The sequence below is a fragment of the Drosophila sulfurigaster genome, chromosome 3 (assembly GCF_023558435.1).
Source record: "Drosophila sulfurigaster albostrigata strain 15112-1811.04 chromosome 3, ASM2355843v2, whole genome shotgun sequence".
Lineage (NCBI taxonomy): Eukaryota > Metazoa > Arthropoda > Insecta > Diptera > Drosophilidae > Drosophila > Drosophila sulfurigaster.
Window position 1 is genome coordinate 52,126,847 of NC_084883.1, and position 17,721 is coordinate 52,144,567.

Below are 17,721 nucleotides of genomic sequence, written 5' to 3' on the forward strand. Positions count from 1 at the left end.
AATATTAAATTGTCTGCCTTTGTACAAATTCCATTTGCTAAGTAACAAATTCAATATTTTGAAATGTATTGCACAACTATTTATTGGTGTGTCTTAGAAAAGGAAATATTTGCATTTAAAACATTAAACAGAAAATCCTTTTTACATGTTCAAAATTTAAATCTTTTATTGTATTAAATCGATTTAATGTTAAGCTACAGTAGAGAGATACTATTTTATGTTGTTTGGCATGAAAGAAAATGGCTTCGACTCATGACACTTCAATAAATATAAGGAATAATTGTTCTCAATTATTCTCGACATTTCCAAAACTCTCTATTTAACAAGTTAATTTTTAAAAATTGAGGATTATGTTACGCTCTCTTTTCTTATCATTTTACGAAAGGCAGCAACATTTTATTAATTTATTTATGTTCTAGTTTGAGTAGTTTTGAAATTAAGCTATCTTATATATAGCATTAATATATATAACTTTTTTTTTTTATAACATATGGAACGCAAGGAATATTGTATACAAAATATTTTGAATAAGTAGTTTTGAAACTAAACTAAATAGCATCAATAAATGTAAGAAACATTTAATGAAATTTATAGAAAATATTGAAAGGAATATTGTATAAAATATATTTCGAATGTCTTTTACCGAAAGAAACATTTAATGAAACTTTTAGAAAATATGGAAAGGAAAAAATATTTCGAATGCCTTTTACCGAAAGAAACATTTTTAGAAAATAACTAATAATAGAAAAAACATATAATGAATTTTATAGAAAATATGGAAAGGAATATTGTAAACCAAATGTTTATAATACATTTTATCGTAAGAAACATTTAATGAAATTTATAGAAAATATAGAAAGGAATATTGTAGCAAAAATATTTCGAATGCCTTTTATCGAAAGAAACAATTATAGAAAATATAGAGAAGAATATTGTATGACAAATATTTCGAATGTCTTTATCGAAAGAAACATTTAATGAAACTTTCTGAAAACAACGGAAAGGAATATTGTATAACAAATATTTCGAGTGCCTTTTATCGACTCTTATGACACTGTGCGGACACCCCAAAAAATAAAAGAAATGTCTCCGCAACAGCCAGCACTGTACAATTTTTTATGTTTTAACGGCAATTTTCATGTGCGGCACTAAAACAACTACAGAAATTAGAGAAAGAGTAAACGCAAAAGCGAACGGAATCGCATGTCAAACGCAAGTTTCGAATTTGATTTAATTTATGAGCCAAGTCAAATTATAGAGTTTGCCACATATGGATGTGGCATGAGTGAGACGCTGTCGCATATTCCCTGTCAGATATACTATATATTATATTTACTTAGCGGCAATATGCGTGACAATGGGCGCGTCAACTTTGGCCCCCAACGCTGGACACAGGATGGACACAGTGAGAAAGAGAGAGAAGAGAGAGGGAGAGGGAGCGTGTTGCTTTCAACGCTTTTCTCAGCTAATTAACAATGATGACTGTTTGGAATTCAACTTTACGACTTGATAGACGGATGGTTCTTCAGCTGCGTTCTTTTTGCAACTACAATAAAGACGCCGCCCCAGACGACGCACGCACTGTTGCAAGTTACAGATACACAACTTTAGATATAGATACCTCGACTGTTGCAGTGGGATAGTTCAATGGAAGTATCTTTTGGAGTGCGCTGTAATTGCTTTGACCTGCTTCTATTAACGAGTCTCTTCTAACTGGCAATCGGAGTGGTAAGGGGGCGAGGGTTGCAAGTAGCAAACGTCTGCGTGCCACATGCCCCATATCCCTAGCTCCCTCTCTCTCTATGTCTCCCTCTCTTCGTTTTCTGTCTGACTTGTTGTCTAATGCCTTTAAAATCCGCTTCAATTGGATTGCCTTTGTGTTACAAGTTGCAAGTTGCAAGTTGCAAGTGTCTCGTATGTCGTGTGTCACTTGCGGCATTTTGTTTTGTTTTATTGTTTTTCACTTTCGATACGCACCGCATCCACATCCACATCGTTGCGTTACGTTCTATTTTTCTAGTGCATTTTCCCTCTCGTTGCCGCTTTCCACCAGGCTGCACAATTTCCATGCAGTTGACCAGACCACAACAGACCGATAATGATAATGATAATGTCCACAGATTATGACACGCAACTTGTTTGAACTTTGAGTTCACATTTTAATGGAATTTCGGTTGATTTACACTGAGGTCACGACTTGGCATCGTTTTCCATTCCATTCCTGTCTCCTCTCCTCTCCTCCTACTCTTCTCTGATTTTTCCCCATTCCTTTTGTGCGTATAGCTGTTGCATTTACTGAGGCTTCCTCTTTGTTTCCCCAGTGTTTCTGAGTGTGTCACTAACTTGACAGTTTGTCGAAGTTGATAACAAACTAGAGGGGAAACTTTTAGTTCTGTTCTGCATTTGATTTTTCTTCGAGTTTTTTAAATCTTTTCTATCAGCTATCAGCTGCAACTCGAAAACTGTTCCAATTTTTAAAGTATCCCAATAAAAAGAGCTAGACTGGGGACTTTAAAGTGATAGATCATTGCACTCTGAACTTTTCCATTCATAAGATTTTGTTTACAAGCTGATAACACTGCATATGATTCAACATTGTAAATATTATATTTACTAAGGCAATTTCATAAAATTGACCATCTCATTTATCTCATCTAGTTTCAAAAATAAAATCTATTCTACTTGACAGTAACGATTGTGCTTTCTCAAGTTCTTTTATCAATGAACTCTATTTTAAGCAATCAATCATGTATTTAATAAAATAAATTTTAGTATATACCATTTATGTGTTATAGTATAAACTTAATACTACTTTTTAAAGACTTTAAGGATCGTTTTTCTCGGTTTTCTCAAATAATATGCAACTTTAATCAATAAACTCTATTTATAAGCAATAAATCATCAAGTAATAAAGTAGATTTTAGTATATACCATAAATGCGTAATAGTATAAATTTAATACTACTTTTTAACGACTTTGAGGATCGTGTGATTAGGTTTTCTCAAATAATATGCAACTTTGATTAATGAACTTTATTTATAAGCAATAAATCAAGTAATAAAATGGGTATTAGTATATACCATATATATGTAATGGTATAAACTTAATACTAGCCATACATTTTGCTGCACAAAATTGACGTCTTCCGCGTCAAACTAATGTCAACTAAATGACTTTCTTAATTTCTGTCAGAAGTCAAATTGCGCCTAATGCAATTTTAATGCTTTACTTAAAAAAAGGTCCCAGTTTTTGAGCTGAGATTTTTTTGGTTTTTGTTTTTCGTGCTCTGCAAGGACTTTCTCATGACTTCTGTCGCCCGGACTTCGGTCAATTAGGCAAACTGCTGCGACATACGTGCTGCTGGGACAATGTGTTCGGTGGACATTTTGGTAGCCAGCGGCGTCACTGTTAATTATTGAGACCAACTCGATGTCGATGTCCTTGGAAATGCAAAAATAAGGGACGTTGGTTTCTTAAGCGACCCGAAGTTTTCCGCTAATTAAAAGTGGGAAAATGTGTGAAATACGACGAAGCGCACGTATTGTTGTACCGAGTGTAGAGTGCAGACAGATCGCGTGGTACAGTCTCAGGAAGGGAGGGAGGGAGTTAGGTGAGGAACAGGGTAAGAAGATGCGCAACGCAGCTGGCTAGCTGCTTAATAAATTTGCGGTCTTCCCGCCCCGAAAAGAAAAATGCCATGCGGCAGCAATGCAAGCGAATTTTCACGCTTACCTGAGACGCTTTTCCAGGTAGCACGTCCTGCTGTCCTGCCTTGGCTCAGGTAGAAGCTTGGCCCGGCTTAAAGGACAAGGGACAAAAGAACAGACTGCGCAGCCGGCGTTAACGTTGCTCAGCTGCGTCGTCGACTGGGATTCTCCTATAAAAGTCGAACGAACGTTGCAACGGCAGCTAGAAGCATCTCAACACGCGATCGTGATAGATCCTAGATCCCTTCCAGCTGCTTAGCAACTAAACAAATAGAAAAAAACAACACATATCTCGAACCAAAGATTAACCAAGTTACAACCAAGAAATAAGTTAACTAAGTCCAGGTTAGCAGAGAAACAGTAAATAAACAAATTCCGCAATTAATTTGTTGATTACTAAAACAATTTCCGCTTCTCTAAATTTTGCAGAATTCACGGAGAGTTCTCTAAAGCAAGCTAATCGACTCACAATACACAAAGATGGGCGAACTCGAGGAGAAGGAAACACCACAGACTGAAACAACAGCGACCCAAGAGACGCTGGGCGAACCCAAGGAGACGGATAAAATGCTGGACAAGAAGGACGAGGCCAAAGAGAAGACGCCCAGCCCACAATCCTCGAAGCCAGCCACGCCCAATGCGGGCAAGAAATCACCGACACCACAGGCCGAGCAGCAACCGACTGAGGCCAAGTCCGGTGAGGAGATTATCGATATACCCGCTGAGAATGGCAGCAAGTCAAATGGCGGCGCCGCTGGCGACAGCGAGGAGAAGAAGATTAGTAAGGAGGAGCGCGAAGTGAAGCCCAAGAAGATACCCATTGGTGGCCTCAAACTTCCCGGTTTCTTCATGAAGAACAAACCGAAGGCTGAGGGCGATGGCGCCGAGGGTGAACTGCTCGAGAAGGACAAGGAGCAGGAGCAGGATGAGGAGAAGGGTGCCAATGGCGATGCAGCAGCCAAGGCTGAAGAGGCACAAAAGCCACGCGCCGGTCTTGGCCAGCGATTGCGCAACTTCTTTGTGCGCAAACCTGCTGCCGAAAAGGATCAAAAAGAGCAGGAGAAGAAGCAGCTAAGCAATGGCGATGCTGACGCCAAGTCGGGTAAGTCTGCAATGCAATATACCACTCTAAACAAAAACGAAACTAATCTTTAAACTCTTACAGAGGCCACAGCTGAAGCTGCGCCTGCCGAGGATGGAGATGTGCCCACAAAGCGTGGACTGCTGAATGCCATTAAGCTGCCCATTGCCAACATGCTGCCCAAGAAGAAGTCCGGCGACGATGTCGAACTGGGACTGGGCAAAGCAGGACTGGCATCGATGGAAACGTTGGATGACTCGCTGAAGGATCAAGACACCGTTGATCGTGCACCGCTCAAGAGCAACGGCGCCGATGAGCTGAAGAGTGAGCTCAAGGACGAGAAGTTGGCTGCCGAGCAGAAACTGGCCGCTGAGGAGGAGGAACGCGAACGTCCCGTGTCGCTGTGGTGCCGCCTGCGTGGCTACAAGTGCAGCGTGGACGATGCTTTGATTGTGTTTGGCATACTGCTCTTCCTGCTGCTGTTGGGCGTCATCGGTTATGTGCTCACCCACGAGACGCTGACGTCGCCGCCATTGCGCGAGGGTCGCTACATCTCGGCGGTCACCAGTTGCGGCATGGTCGAGGGCGTCAAGGAGGATGGCGCCTTTGCCTTCCGCGGCATTCCCTACGCCAAGGCGCCGCTCGATGAGCTGCGCTGGCAGCCGGCGCAATTGATTGACAACATCGAGGACTGCTGGAACGGCACACTGCAAACTCACAATGGCAGCACGGTGTGCACGCAACGACTGGGCAACGGCACCACCATTGGCGAGGAGAATTGTCTGTACTTGGACGTGGTTACGCCTCATGTGCGCTACACTAATCCGCTGCCCGTTGTGGTGCTGATTGGTGCCGAGTCGCTGGTTGGTCCCTCGCCTGGTATTTTGCGTCCATCGGCTCGCTATTCGCGCTCGCATGATGTCATCTTTGTGCGTCCCAACTTCCGACTGGGCGTCTTTGGTTTCCTCGCGCTGGATGCACTCACCAAGGATGCGAATCCGCACAGCTCGGGCAACTATGCGCTCTCCGACATCATTGCCGTGCTCAAGTGGATCCAGTTGAACATTGTGCACTTTGGCGGCGATGCCAAGTCCGTCACACTGCTGGGACATCGCGCTGGTGCCACACTCGTCTCGGCGCTGGTCACTTCCAAGCAGTTGGATGGTCTCTATACGCGTGCCTGGGCCTCGTCCGCTTCGGCCGTTTATCCTGGCAAAGCACTGCAGGAATCGGAGCGCATGAATACGAATTTGATGGCCACTTTGGACTGCCAGGATGCGGCCTGTTTGCGCGAAGCATCCAGCGAGAAATTGTGGGCAGCCACACCCGACACTTGGTTCAACTTCCCCGTCGATCTGCCCAAGCAGCAGGAGCAAACGAATGCCAGTCGTCACGAGTGGCTGGTGCTCGATGGCGTCATCCTGCAGCAGCATCCCACCGAGTCCTGGAAACAGGCAACAGCAGCCGCCGCCACCGCCGTTGGCAGCAGCCAATCGCAGAAGCCGAAACTGGTGATGGGAGCCACTGCGCATGAGGCGCACACGCCCAAGCTACGTGAACTGCATGCCAACTGGACCGCGGAGGAGGTGCGTGAATATCTGCAAGCCTCACAGCTGGGCGCTATGGGATTAACCGATGAGATCATCAAGCGCTACAATGCCACCAACTATGCGGCACTTGTGGCCATCATCACGGACATTCGCACCGTTTGTCCGCTGATCGCGAATGTCCGCCTGCAGCCGAGTGTGCCCATGTATGTGGTCACCCAGGGCGAGGGCGAGGATCAGCTGGCCACCGTGGATGCCGACGTTCAGGCCATACTCGGACGCTACGAGCCGCACACCGTGGAACAGCGACGCTTTGTCTCGGCGATGCAACAGCTCTTCTACTATTATGTCTCGCATGGCACGGTGCAATCGGTTGATTCGCGTCGTCGTTTCATCATTGTGGGACAGGATGCGGTCGGACAATTGGATCACGAGCATTGCAATTACTGGATCGATAAGGATATTGTGCCGCGTTATGCGCGCACCGATTAAGCGATCTACTCTCTACTTCTACTGCAGACTCTATCTTTTTTCTCTTTTTCTCTGTCTCTCTATGACAAAGTTTGGCGATTTGTTGCAAAGTGCTGTAAAAGTTGATTTCATTCTTCTTCCCCAACAAACAAAACAAAAAAACCAATTCTGGCACTTTCTCTCTTTCTTCCCCACACTTTCCCCACTCCACTCCACCCAACACTCACTGTGTCTCCTTTTCAATTTGAGTTTAGTTTAGCCTAAGTGAATCTAGTGTTTATATAACGAATACATCAATGTACATTTAGTTCTCGACAATTATTTAAGTTCGTAAGTTCTTTAAGTCTAACGCTAACGCTAACTCCACAGCAGCATACACAATATAACACACAAACACACGCGTCTCTACTAAACATAAATATATAGTATATAGTATATATACGATACATGTATCTATGATAATGTATTCTTTAAACTTAATACACAATACAAACAAACACAAACATACACCACGAAATAAAACACATGAAAATATATATATACTTAAAAAGTATAGATACAATTTGACGTTTTTTCAACTACAACTACAACTACACCACTCTCTACATAATATACATATACGATAACTAGATATATACATATATACAAGATATATAGCTGAACCTTTGACCAACGATCTTTTTTGATACAATTTTTACATAGAAATGGGGGCTAATAGAACAAAAAACAAAGACTCAAATCAAACAAGACGAAAAGAAAACAATGAAACAAAATACAACAATTAGATTTAATCAAATCGAGAAACGCATCAAAAACAAAAACAAAAAAGAAAACAAAATCAAATCAAATGAAATGTGTGTTTAAACCATTGAGACTGTCCTGGGGGCTACAATTTACGATGATACTTGGAATTTATTTAGTTCGCATCGCTATCAATCCATTGACAGCCCATAAAAATACCATACAAATAAAATACAACATTCATCTATAGCTTTATATATATGTATGTATATTAATCAAACATTTATCTAACTTATGTAAACACAGCATTTTCATCATCAGTTTTTTTTCCTACATTCATTATGTTGTTGTCGAAAGAAAATATACTCAAAACTACGATATGTGTGTATTGTACATGTATGTAATTTCCCAAAGTTTAGAGATTGAAATCGAAATCAAAAATAACATCTTCAAAATACATAGAACATATATAGCATTTAGCATTATGTTCACGATCTGTGTGTAAAGTGATACAATAACAAAAAAAAATGAATATAAAGATATAATAATTATATATTGAAAGTTTGTGTGTGTGAAACGAACATGAGAATGTTTAAGTAATACAAATGAAATTATAATAAAATGACACAAGAAAACAGTAGACAACCTGCATTTGACTTAAAAAAAACTATTCCTAAATCTTAGCTTATCTTAATAACAGTCAATTGTCACAGTTGCACAGCAAGCTATCAATTTTTTGGTGGAACTGTTGATCTTGTAGATGCGACACTTGTTGTCGGTCAGTCCGGCCAGATATGTGCCCGTCGATGTGGTGACGGGACAGATGTCATAGACGATCTCATTGACGGGCATCGTTTGGACACGTTCCTCCCGCCGCACATCGTACATCATCAGCTGCTTGTTGTCCTGCAAATAGCCAACGACCAGCGTATTCTCACCCATGCCCAGCTGTGTGGCACGTGTCATCACCGGCGTGGCAGGCGAACCAAATATGGTGGCCTTCACCTGCAGCACTGGTGTGCTATCGATTTTGTCCAGCTGCCCGAGTATGAAACGTGACTTTGGATACTGTGCATTGGAGCGCACAGAGAAAAGCACCGTCTCCTGCACCGGATCGTATTGCATGGACAGAAAAGGACCATCCACATTAAGGCGTGTGGCAATGGCCGTCTCATTGATATACTCGTAGAACTTGACAACGCTCAACTGGCACACCAGGAAGCCGCCATTAGGAAATACTTTGCCCGCCGGCACGGCAGCAATGTTTATCACAGGACTAAAGTTATCTGAAAAGTTAGGAAAGTGAAAGCATTAAAAGTAAGTTATATACAATGCACAACATAGGAGTTTGGATTTCATTGTGCAATAAGAAGAAGGTTTTCTTTCTAGGCGAAGCATAGTTAAGATACAAACCATAGCCTCTATTTCAACAAGTGAGGAAAGTGAAAGCTTTAAAAGTATGTAGAAGATATATACAACGCACAACTCAAAAACTTGAATTTCATAGTGCAATAAGAGGCGTTTTCTTAAAATTTAGAGTGCTTTTCATGTTTCAACTAGAGCCTTTTAACTGCTCCTTCTTTAAAGCCCACTTTAAAGATGTCCTGTTTCGTATAGAAGGGTCTACTCACCATCAGCTTGAAACTCGCTGAGTATGGTCTCCGGGAAGCGTACATCGAATACGCAGACGCCGCCACGCAAGTCACCCGCATACAGAAAGTGCTCACGCTCGTTGCGATCAAAGCCACAAGCCCACACTTGTTTGTCGTTGGCCGAGAAGGCGGCGGCGCACAATCGTGACCGAATGTCGAAAGTCTTCAGCCTCACGTCGCGGCTGGCCAAGGTCAACAGATGTTGGCTCTCGCTGAAAGCCATATCACGCACCATTTGTGCCGAGGTGTGCATAAAATGCAACGGCTTAAAGCTGACGGGATCGATGAAACGCACTCCAAAGCCAGGAAAGAGGTTCTGTGCGCTCTTCTGCGAGGCAATCAACGTGGAATGTGCTGCCGAATAGAGAAGCACACGGCAGCCGGGTTCGCGTGTTATCTCAAAGTTCTTCTCCATATACAGACGATGGCTGGCCAAGGTAAGTGGATTAATCACCCTCTTCAGCTCACCATCCTCGTCAAAGCAATCGCGACCGGAGCCACCAGCTCGCACCACTTGCCGCAAACGCTCGTAGTCCAGCTGCAATGACTTCAGCTTGCTGTTGGTCAGTGAGTGCGCCATCTTGACGGTGGCCAGTTCTGTGGTTAGGCTCTGACAACGACGACGCTCTGCGTCCAGTTCTCGACGCATGTCATGCTCCTCGGTGCGATCTATGGCCCGCAATCGTTTGGCATACAAACACCGAATGTCTCTGCCCGATGCTTTCGTCTTGCACTGGGGACACACTTTCACCGCCGACTGACGTTGACTCTCTATCAGCCAGCGTCGTATGCAGGATTCGCCAAACAAGTGGCCGCACTTCAACGAGACCAAACGATGCTCACCACTCATCTCCCATGACTCTAAACATATCGGACATGTCATCCCATTGTCTTCATCATCGTCAATCATTGATTCCCGCGCTACTGGCGTCCCAGTCACTTTGCCAGCGATCTCTGACAATCGCTTGCGTTTCTTTGGTGGCGAGGGCGAATCTAGATTGATCACATTGTCCTCTCCCTGCTGCTGTTGCTGCAGCTGCTGCGCTCTGTGCGATGTTGTGGGTCCATCGTTTTCCGGCTCTGCTACTGGTTCAGTAGGATTGACGGATTCTGCCGTTGCTGCAGTCGAATTGACAGGTTCTGGAGCCTCTTGGGCATTAGCCTCCTCGTCGTCCTCTGCTGCTGCTTCTTCTACTGCTTCTACTGCAACCTCTTCGCCCGAGTTGTCGTCAATTCCCTCGTCCTCTGCTGCTGCATCCTCAGGATCCTCATCTGACCTGACTTCATCATCTCCCTCTTCCTCATCGTCCTGATCATCATCCTCATCGCTTTCATCTACGGCTATCTCATGCGCCTCCATAATGAGCCCGAGTGCTGTGGATAAGACTTGTCGAGTTGGGTATAATCCTTGAAGCCTTCGCAAACCTTGAATTAATTGTGGATGATAGCGATCTGTGTCATCCGAGTCGCTGTCGCTCATGACGCAAATGTGTATTTACACCGAAAAATATAATGTTTTAAAATAACAACAAACGCTGTAGATCGAACTAATTTCATGCGCGTTGTGTTTATAGATGCGATGCATACTCCATACGACTGTACGGCAACGCTGTTCAAACTGCGCAGTCTGTTGGGCATTTATCGAGTATCGAGTATATTCAAAATATACCTACATACTGTCATTCACTTTTAGTTATTGGGAAGTATGCAAGTTGCGGTCACATTGATTTCGACGCCGCCGACGCCATTCATTTTAAGTTTTTTGCAAGGAAAAAAGACGAATTAATTGTTAATATAGCGCAATATAATTTGTGCCAAAAGAACGCCCCATTAGTTGTGCAGCATTGTGAATATTTATAAAAGGAAAAGTAGTACGCTTCCCACGCGTTTTACGACGACTTCGTGTTTGCCGGCTCTTATTGCGAATTGCGGCAAAAAAATTGCATCAGTATTAGTTAGCAGGCTGGATGTGTGTAAGTTAAAGAAGAAGCAGTCCCAAGGCACGCGACCTAAAAGTACTCGAGAGTTGCCTTCCCACTCTCCTCCCACTCCTTGGTGCAATTGGAATTGAAAGCGTGGTGAAAGTGCTGCGCTACAAAATTGTGTTGTTACACTGCCAACATTTGGTAAGTTGCAAACGGAAAAAAACAACTCTTTTAAGCGCAACGCAATTTGCTGACTAATCGGCGCGCTGTCCTTGAACTCAACAGACTTTGGCTGCTGTCCATTTGAGTGAGAGAAGATAAACACACGCGATACGCGGACACAATCAAAAGCCGTCGCTACTTCAGTGCTTACATCATTCCCCGCTGTTGCCCACTCTATTAATATAAATCGAACTAAAAAAAGGAAACGCTTGCTGCAATGGCCGAACCAAAAACACCCGAAAAGATGCTGTCTGCCAAGCCGCCGGTATTTCATCAAAATAGCCATAGTCCAAACGCCTCGCTGCAGCTGCCCAGTCCCATCATCACGCGTCGCACACGCACGGCCTCGACGTAAGTTTCCTATCCCATTCTACCCGCGCTATGCTACTAACTGACCTTATCATCTGACATTGATTTAATTGTCTGCTTCTCCATCTCCTCGCACCCATTTTTCTGTTGCTGCAAAATGAAACACGCGCGCGCACAATGAACACCGAACACACAGTTCGGCTCGCGCCATGGAAAACCCAATGGTGACTGGTATTGTGAAATCCTTTAGCCGCACCAAAGGACACGGTTTTATTACGCCCAATGGTGGCGGCGAGGACGTTTTCTGTCACGTTTCCGAGTAAGTTTGATGAAACACCAAAACACACACACAGCTAACACAATTTAATGTTGACTCATTATTTAATTAGCATCGAAGGGGAATATGTACCCATGCCTGGCGACGAGGTCAAGTATCGACTCTGCGCCATTCCGCCCAAGTTTGAGAAGCATCAGGCCGTGCACGTGCAGATAAGCAATCTGACGCCTGAGGTGCACCACAAGTGGGAAGAGCCCGTCTTCTGTGGCTCGCCGGCCAAATAGAAGTGTAGCCATTACTACCAATGGCCTTCCACACAAGTTTTTTTTTAATTAACTGGAGCACGCCATGCGGCTAAACAAACAAAGCAGCAAAAAAAAAAAAAACGATGAGCAGTAGTTGGTGGAGATGATTGCGACGACGACGACGACGATCAAAACAATACAATAAGAGTTAATGAAATGAAAGCATACAAAACGACTTTATCAATCGTACGCCACTCACACAGCCAGCCAGTTTCAATTAAATATCTTTTTTATTACTTTAAGCTAAGCAAAAAAATCAACTCAGTCACAAAATGTGTTACACTTACTTTTTTATAAAAAAAGAAAAAAATGAATCGTTGAAGAAGCGAAACCAGTTTGGTGAATTTATGAAATTGTAATAATGATAATTGAATAATTGTTATTCGAGAACAGCCGTTTCGTGTATTTTTGAGTTCGGAGCCTGTAACAGTATACGTATACTTAATAATACTTAATTTTCGATTGTAAACAAAATATGAAATATGCATGAGCAAAAAGCAAAGCAAAAACCCGAAGCCCACTTTATTTACTAATGAAATATAAAAATCTCAATAGATACCTTGTTCTTTTTTTCTAATACAAGAGTGTTCAGACATTAAACAGCGCTTGCTTTGGTAAATTTATATTCAGAAAACCGTTACAATGAAACAATTTTTTTAATATATCAAATTGCCTACGCAAAATATGCCACCTAGCAGTAATACAATATTTTTTTCACTTTTTCATTTATTTGTTTGATTTACTATTGGACAGTAGGGTTCTCCCAAAATATTTTTAAACAACAAAATTATTTTCTAAAAAATGCAAACGTAACGTATTTTACTACCATAGAGTGGACAAGTATATTTTGGCATGGTATCGATAGACGGTGCATAAAATTCGATAACTTTTCGATGCTCATTGAGAATCGCCACAGCAATTACAAAAAGTACTTGCTCTTAAAGCGAAACGCAAACGTCAACAAACCTACTACAAACAACGTCGCCACATCGTCATTATGAAATAAAATATAGTGCAAATTAACTTGGTAAATTCTCTAATAATCCGGAAAGATCAAACATATAAGGCACCACTTGAAACTCGGCACAAATTACTAGCTAGAATTGACCACTGACGTGGACCTTCAGTATTGTTGTTTTTCTTCCACTTGGAGCCGATTACAAAAAGAGAAAAACAAACGGCTGCAAGTAAATCCGATCAACGCAACAACAAATTTCATATTCTGAGCACATCATTGCAGCTGACAATATGTCGACGAAACGACGTCGTCGCCGCAACAGTGAATCGAACGATCTCATCGAGTCGACATCTCCAACTGGACAAGATGAACACGAGAAGTCTGATTTACGTGGCGATAAACGCAACATTGCCGTACTTCTGTTCCTCTACATACTGCAGGGCATACCCATTGGCCTCATAGCTGCTGTGCCAATGCTGCTGCAGAATCGCGGTGCCAGCTACAAACAACAGGCGGAGTTCTCCTTTGCCTATTGGCCGTTTAGCATCAAGTTGCTGTGGGCGCCCATTGTGGACTCGTTGTATGTGCGTCGCTTTGGTCGGCGCAAATCGTGGCTGGTCCCAGTGCAGTATCTGCTTGGTGGTTTCATGCTGCTGCTATCGGCGCATGTGGATCGCTGGCTGGGCGGCGATGGTGTGGAGCCCAATGTGCCGATGCTAACGCTGCTGTTCTTTGTGCTTAATTTCCTAGCTGCCACACAGGATATTGCTGTGGATGGTTGGGCGCTGACCATGCTGAAGCGTTGCAATGTTGGTTACGCCTCCACCTGTAATAGTGTGGGACAAACTGCTGGTTATTTCCTTGGATATGTGGTGTTTATTATCTTGGAGTCAAAGGACATTTGCAACTGGTATTTGCGTGATGTGCCTTCGGATGAGGGCATGGTAACACTACCGCGATTCCTTTACTTCTGGGGCATCACATTCATAGTGGCCACCACATTAGTGGCCATCTTCAAGAAGGAGAACGACGTTGAGGATGCGCACACAGATGCCCGGTACAAGGAGGAACACGAGCTCAACATACACGAGAGCTACAAAGTCCTGTGGGATATAGTGCGCAAACGTCCCGTACAAATTCTGGCGGCCATACTGCTCACCGTCAAGGTGACGTTTGCCGCCTCCGATGCCGTGACGTCGCTGAAACTGATCGATGCTGGTGTGCCCAAGGAGAAGCTGGCATTGCTGGCCATGCCTTTGATACCGCTGCAGATCATCTTGCCCCTCTTTGTGGGCAAATACACGAATGGCCCGCGACCCATGGACTTGTATCTGAGAGCGATACCATGGCGCATTGTTTTGGCGACGGTGGCCACATTTATTGCCTACGCAACGCCATATCTAATCTCAGGTGGCGAGGTTCCCTTCTATTACTATGTGCTGCTCGTTACCAGCTACGGCTGCTATCAAGTATTTTTGTATTCCATGTTTGTGGCTGCCATGGCGTTCTTTGCCAAGATCTCGGATCCAGCTGTGGGCGGCACCTATATGACATTCCTTAACACACTGTGCAATCTGGGTGGCAATTGGCCCAACACTGTGGTGCTGTGGCTGGTGGATGTACTCACCTTTAAGCAGTGCAGCACTCAGTCCACAAATCTCTGCCTCAACAAAGAAGAGCTGCAGGTGAGTTAGGAATTCATCTTTCTCTATGCTTTAATTACAATTATTGTGAATTTTGCAGGAGTGCACCAAGAGTGGAGGCAAATGCGAAATAACCTTTGATGGTTACTATCTGGAGGCTGCTTTCTGCGTCGTCTATGGCATCATTTGGCTGCTCGTTGTGCGCAAATGGATACGCTATCTGCAGGATCTGCCAAAACGCGACTGGTCTGTGGTTGCGCCGATTGCCAAGAAGCAGAGGTAGCAATTAATTGTTTGATCTTCGATCTGCGCACAGAGAAAACCCATCGATCTGCGCACAGTCATTTTTTGTTAGAGTACAAGAAGCTATACACTAGTGAACTAGGACTAGGACCATTTATGCATTCTAGGCTAGACAAATTATAAATTTTTGTAAACGAAGACCGTATTGTTTTGTGTAAACTTAAAATATTCCAAAGGAAATAAAATTCAATGTTGAGCATATTTGAAACCAATTTTTTGCGAATGAAGATGTTGTTTTATTCGCGCCATTTGACTGTGGTTATGGTTTACAATAATTGCAATGCACGTTGGCATCTATTGACTGTCTTCTACTCGATTGGATACAAAAAGTGTTTAATAATCTTATAAAGGCTTAGTAGTACTTCCAGGAGTCGATCGATTCTTGATTCTTTTGTTTGCTCTTGCGCTCAATCAGACCCGCCAAATGCTCCGAACGCATCGACAGCGAGTCAATCTTCTCCACCAGCTGCTGGTATGGACTCAACGGTTGTGTGCCCATCACCACATGTCCCAACTTCGAGTCAATTTTGGCATTCAAACGTGCGTTGCGGATAAGGTTAACAATCCAGCACTCGGCCTCGTTGGGCTTCATGTTCAGCTTATCGGCCAGCATGCTGATTGTGATGCACTGATGGATGCGACAGAATGTTTCGAAGATCATCAAACGTGCATCCTCCACAAACTCATTGAGGCAGGCAACAATGAAGAAATCATTGAAGATGACCGTCTGGCACTCGTGCAACTTCAAACGGGCGCCCTCAAAGTCAAAGTTTACATAGAGGCACTCGAGGAACTCGGTGATGGGATCGCGATACGTGTACGACTCCTGTTGAATCACCTTGATCAGATCCTTCAGCGCATTGCGACGTGTGCGATTGATGACAACAGCGGTGGCCAAGTAACGCATAATGTGTGGGCACATGGTCTGAATGGCGTTGAGGTACAGTGGCTTATACAAGAACATCTCGATGATGAGGTCGCGTCCCTTGGGATGGTTGAAGAAGACGAGCACTGACCAGTGGATGAGCCAGGTGCGCTGTTGCAGCGCTTGAATGGTCGAGAAGTTGGCGCTATCGATGTAATCACGCAGGCGTGTCAAATCCTCCAGAGCCGTGTTCCAGTTGAGAGTCAAAATCTCGGCGGCCAATTTGCCCCACAATACATTCAGATAGTTCTGCAAAAAGAAACAACTTTAGTCACCGAATCGTGATGATGTATAAATGCAAACTACAACTCACCTTATCGTTGGGCGACATGACAATGAGACAGAAATACAGATACGAAGTGGACTCCTGGTAGTTGCCGCACTCGTACAAATATTTGGCCAATTTGTAGGCGCTCTCGAGATGCTCCACCTTGAAGTTGTAATCCTTTTGCAGGGCATTCACAAAGGTCTTCGAATCCTTCATGCTCTCACCGTTCTTGAGAATGTCAGTGGCCTTCATGATAGGCGCCACCTCGTTCTGCAGCTGCTTCAGAGTGGCCAACACCTCGGCCTTGCGCTGCACTAACTCCTCCGGCATCTCCTGGCTGAGATTGAGACGCTTGCGCGTATCCATGGTGTAATCAATCATGTTCGTCTTGTTTACAGTATCCAAAATGTACTCCAACAGCTCTTGTTGGTTGTAGATCTATAAAATACACCATACATAATGTATAAATGAAATTTGCCATTTGTGATGATGACGGTGACACGAAGCAATCAAGATTTTCTAACCTCCTTGCCGCACAAAAACTCCAGCAGCGGAAAAGTCAAATGTCTGTCCAAATACTGACAATTGATACGTGTTAGATCGAATTGCGCCATGATTATTGTTGTTTTTCACTATTTTCACAACAAATAACTATGAATTTCCACACAAAATCTGCACAAAAATACGCGTGCGAAAGACGCACAGTGCTGCCCTATGGCGAAAAGAAATGTTGTTTTATGCGGCGTTTCGTATGTACACACTGACAACCAACTATATCGATATACGACTGATTTGTCAACACTTGACACATATCGATAGGCATCGATGTGATATAGCAGCAAACATTTCGTCAATAGCAGAGTTGTGAGGTCTTGTAGCAGTGAACTTTTCGTTAGTAAGCTTATGTCCGCGCGCAATAAAAAGCTCTTTGAACTGTATTTTCTGTTTTGCTTGTAACACTTGAATAATATATTTAATACTCTTCACCAATTTATTTTACATATATATATGCTTGTATATAGAAGGTATATAGTTTGGGTGTGTGTATATATTGTAATGCATAAACATATATATTTATGTGTGTTCATAGTGGTAGCTTGCCAAAGGGACATTTATATAACTTGTGGCTTTTAAAAATACCAATAATTTATATGCATATTGTAAATAGTAGTAGGTACTTTTGCAATTAACGAGTCAGTTGTAGCTCAAAAAACGAAACAACATCTACAAATGCAATTCGATATAGACTGAGATTATTACATACGTATTTGTTCAGTGGTTGTAATTACACATATTCCAATTATTAATTCTTCAATAATCGGGAATTCAGCATACCAATTTTACAAAGAACACAAATCAAATAAGTACAACATCTAAATTGAACACA

General features: G+C 43.2%; 5 protein-coding genes across 6 annotated transcripts in view; 3 read left to right on the top strand and 2 right to left on the bottom strand.

The window, feature by feature from the left end:
• LOC133841227 (neurotactin) overlaps positions 1-7,654 on the top strand; it is a 35,566-nt gene extending 27,912 nt beyond the window's left edge. For both annotated transcript variants that reach the window (XM_062273583.1, XM_062273582.1), the window contains 2 exons: positions 4,137-4,809; positions 4,873-7,654. In XM_062273583.1, coding sequence (XP_062129567.1) covers positions 4,188-4,809; positions 4,873-6,827 — 2,577 coding nt within the window. In that variant the 5' untranslated portion in view covers positions 4,137-4,187 and the 3' untranslated portion in view covers positions 6,828-7,654. The remainder of the gene's footprint in view (positions 1-4,136; positions 4,810-4,872) is intronic.
• On the bottom strand, positions 7,388-10,837 carry LOC133841228 (E3 ubiquitin-protein ligase RFWD3). Its single transcript, XM_062273584.1, has 2 exons — positions 9,179-10,837; positions 7,388-8,833 (listed from the first exon to the last, which is right to left on the bottom strand). The coding sequence occupies exons 1-2, from the start codon at positions 10,677-10,679 to the stop codon at positions 8,238-8,240; spliced, it is 2,097 nt and encodes a 698-aa protein (XP_062129568.1). The 5' UTR covers positions 10,680-10,837; the 3' UTR covers positions 7,388-8,237.
• Positions 10,838-10,952: 115 nt separating this feature from the next.
• LOC133841235 (cold shock domain-containing protein CG9705) lies at positions 10,953-12,793 on the top strand. Its single transcript, XM_062273592.1, has 4 exons — positions 10,953-11,325; positions 11,410-11,697; positions 11,852-11,974; positions 12,045-12,793. The coding sequence occupies exons 2-4, from the start codon at positions 11,564-11,566 to the stop codon at positions 12,214-12,216; spliced, it is 429 nt and encodes a 142-aa protein (XP_062129576.1). The 5' UTR covers positions 10,953-11,325; positions 11,410-11,563; the 3' UTR covers positions 12,217-12,793.
• A 231-nt stretch (positions 12,794-13,024) lies between these two features.
• On the bottom strand, positions 13,025-17,070 carry LOC133841230 (eukaryotic translation initiation factor 3 subunit E). Its single transcript, XM_062273586.1, has 3 exons — positions 16,859-17,070; positions 16,380-16,772; positions 13,025-16,315 (listed from the first exon to the last, which is right to left on the bottom strand). Exons 1-3 carry the CDS (start codon positions 16,946-16,948, stop codon positions 15,494-15,496), a joined length of 1,305 nt encoding a protein of 434 aa, XP_062129570.1. The 5' UTR covers positions 16,949-17,070; the 3' UTR covers positions 13,025-15,493.
• Positions 13,486-15,353, top strand: LOC133841229 (acetyl-coenzyme A transporter 1). The gene is made up of 2 exons (XM_062273585.1): positions 13,486-14,880; positions 14,939-15,353. The coding sequence occupies exons 1-2, from the start codon at positions 13,486-13,488 to the stop codon at positions 15,119-15,121; spliced, it is 1,578 nt and encodes a 525-aa protein (XP_062129569.1). The 3' UTR covers positions 15,122-15,353.
• Positions 17,071-17,721: the final 651 nt, after the last annotated feature.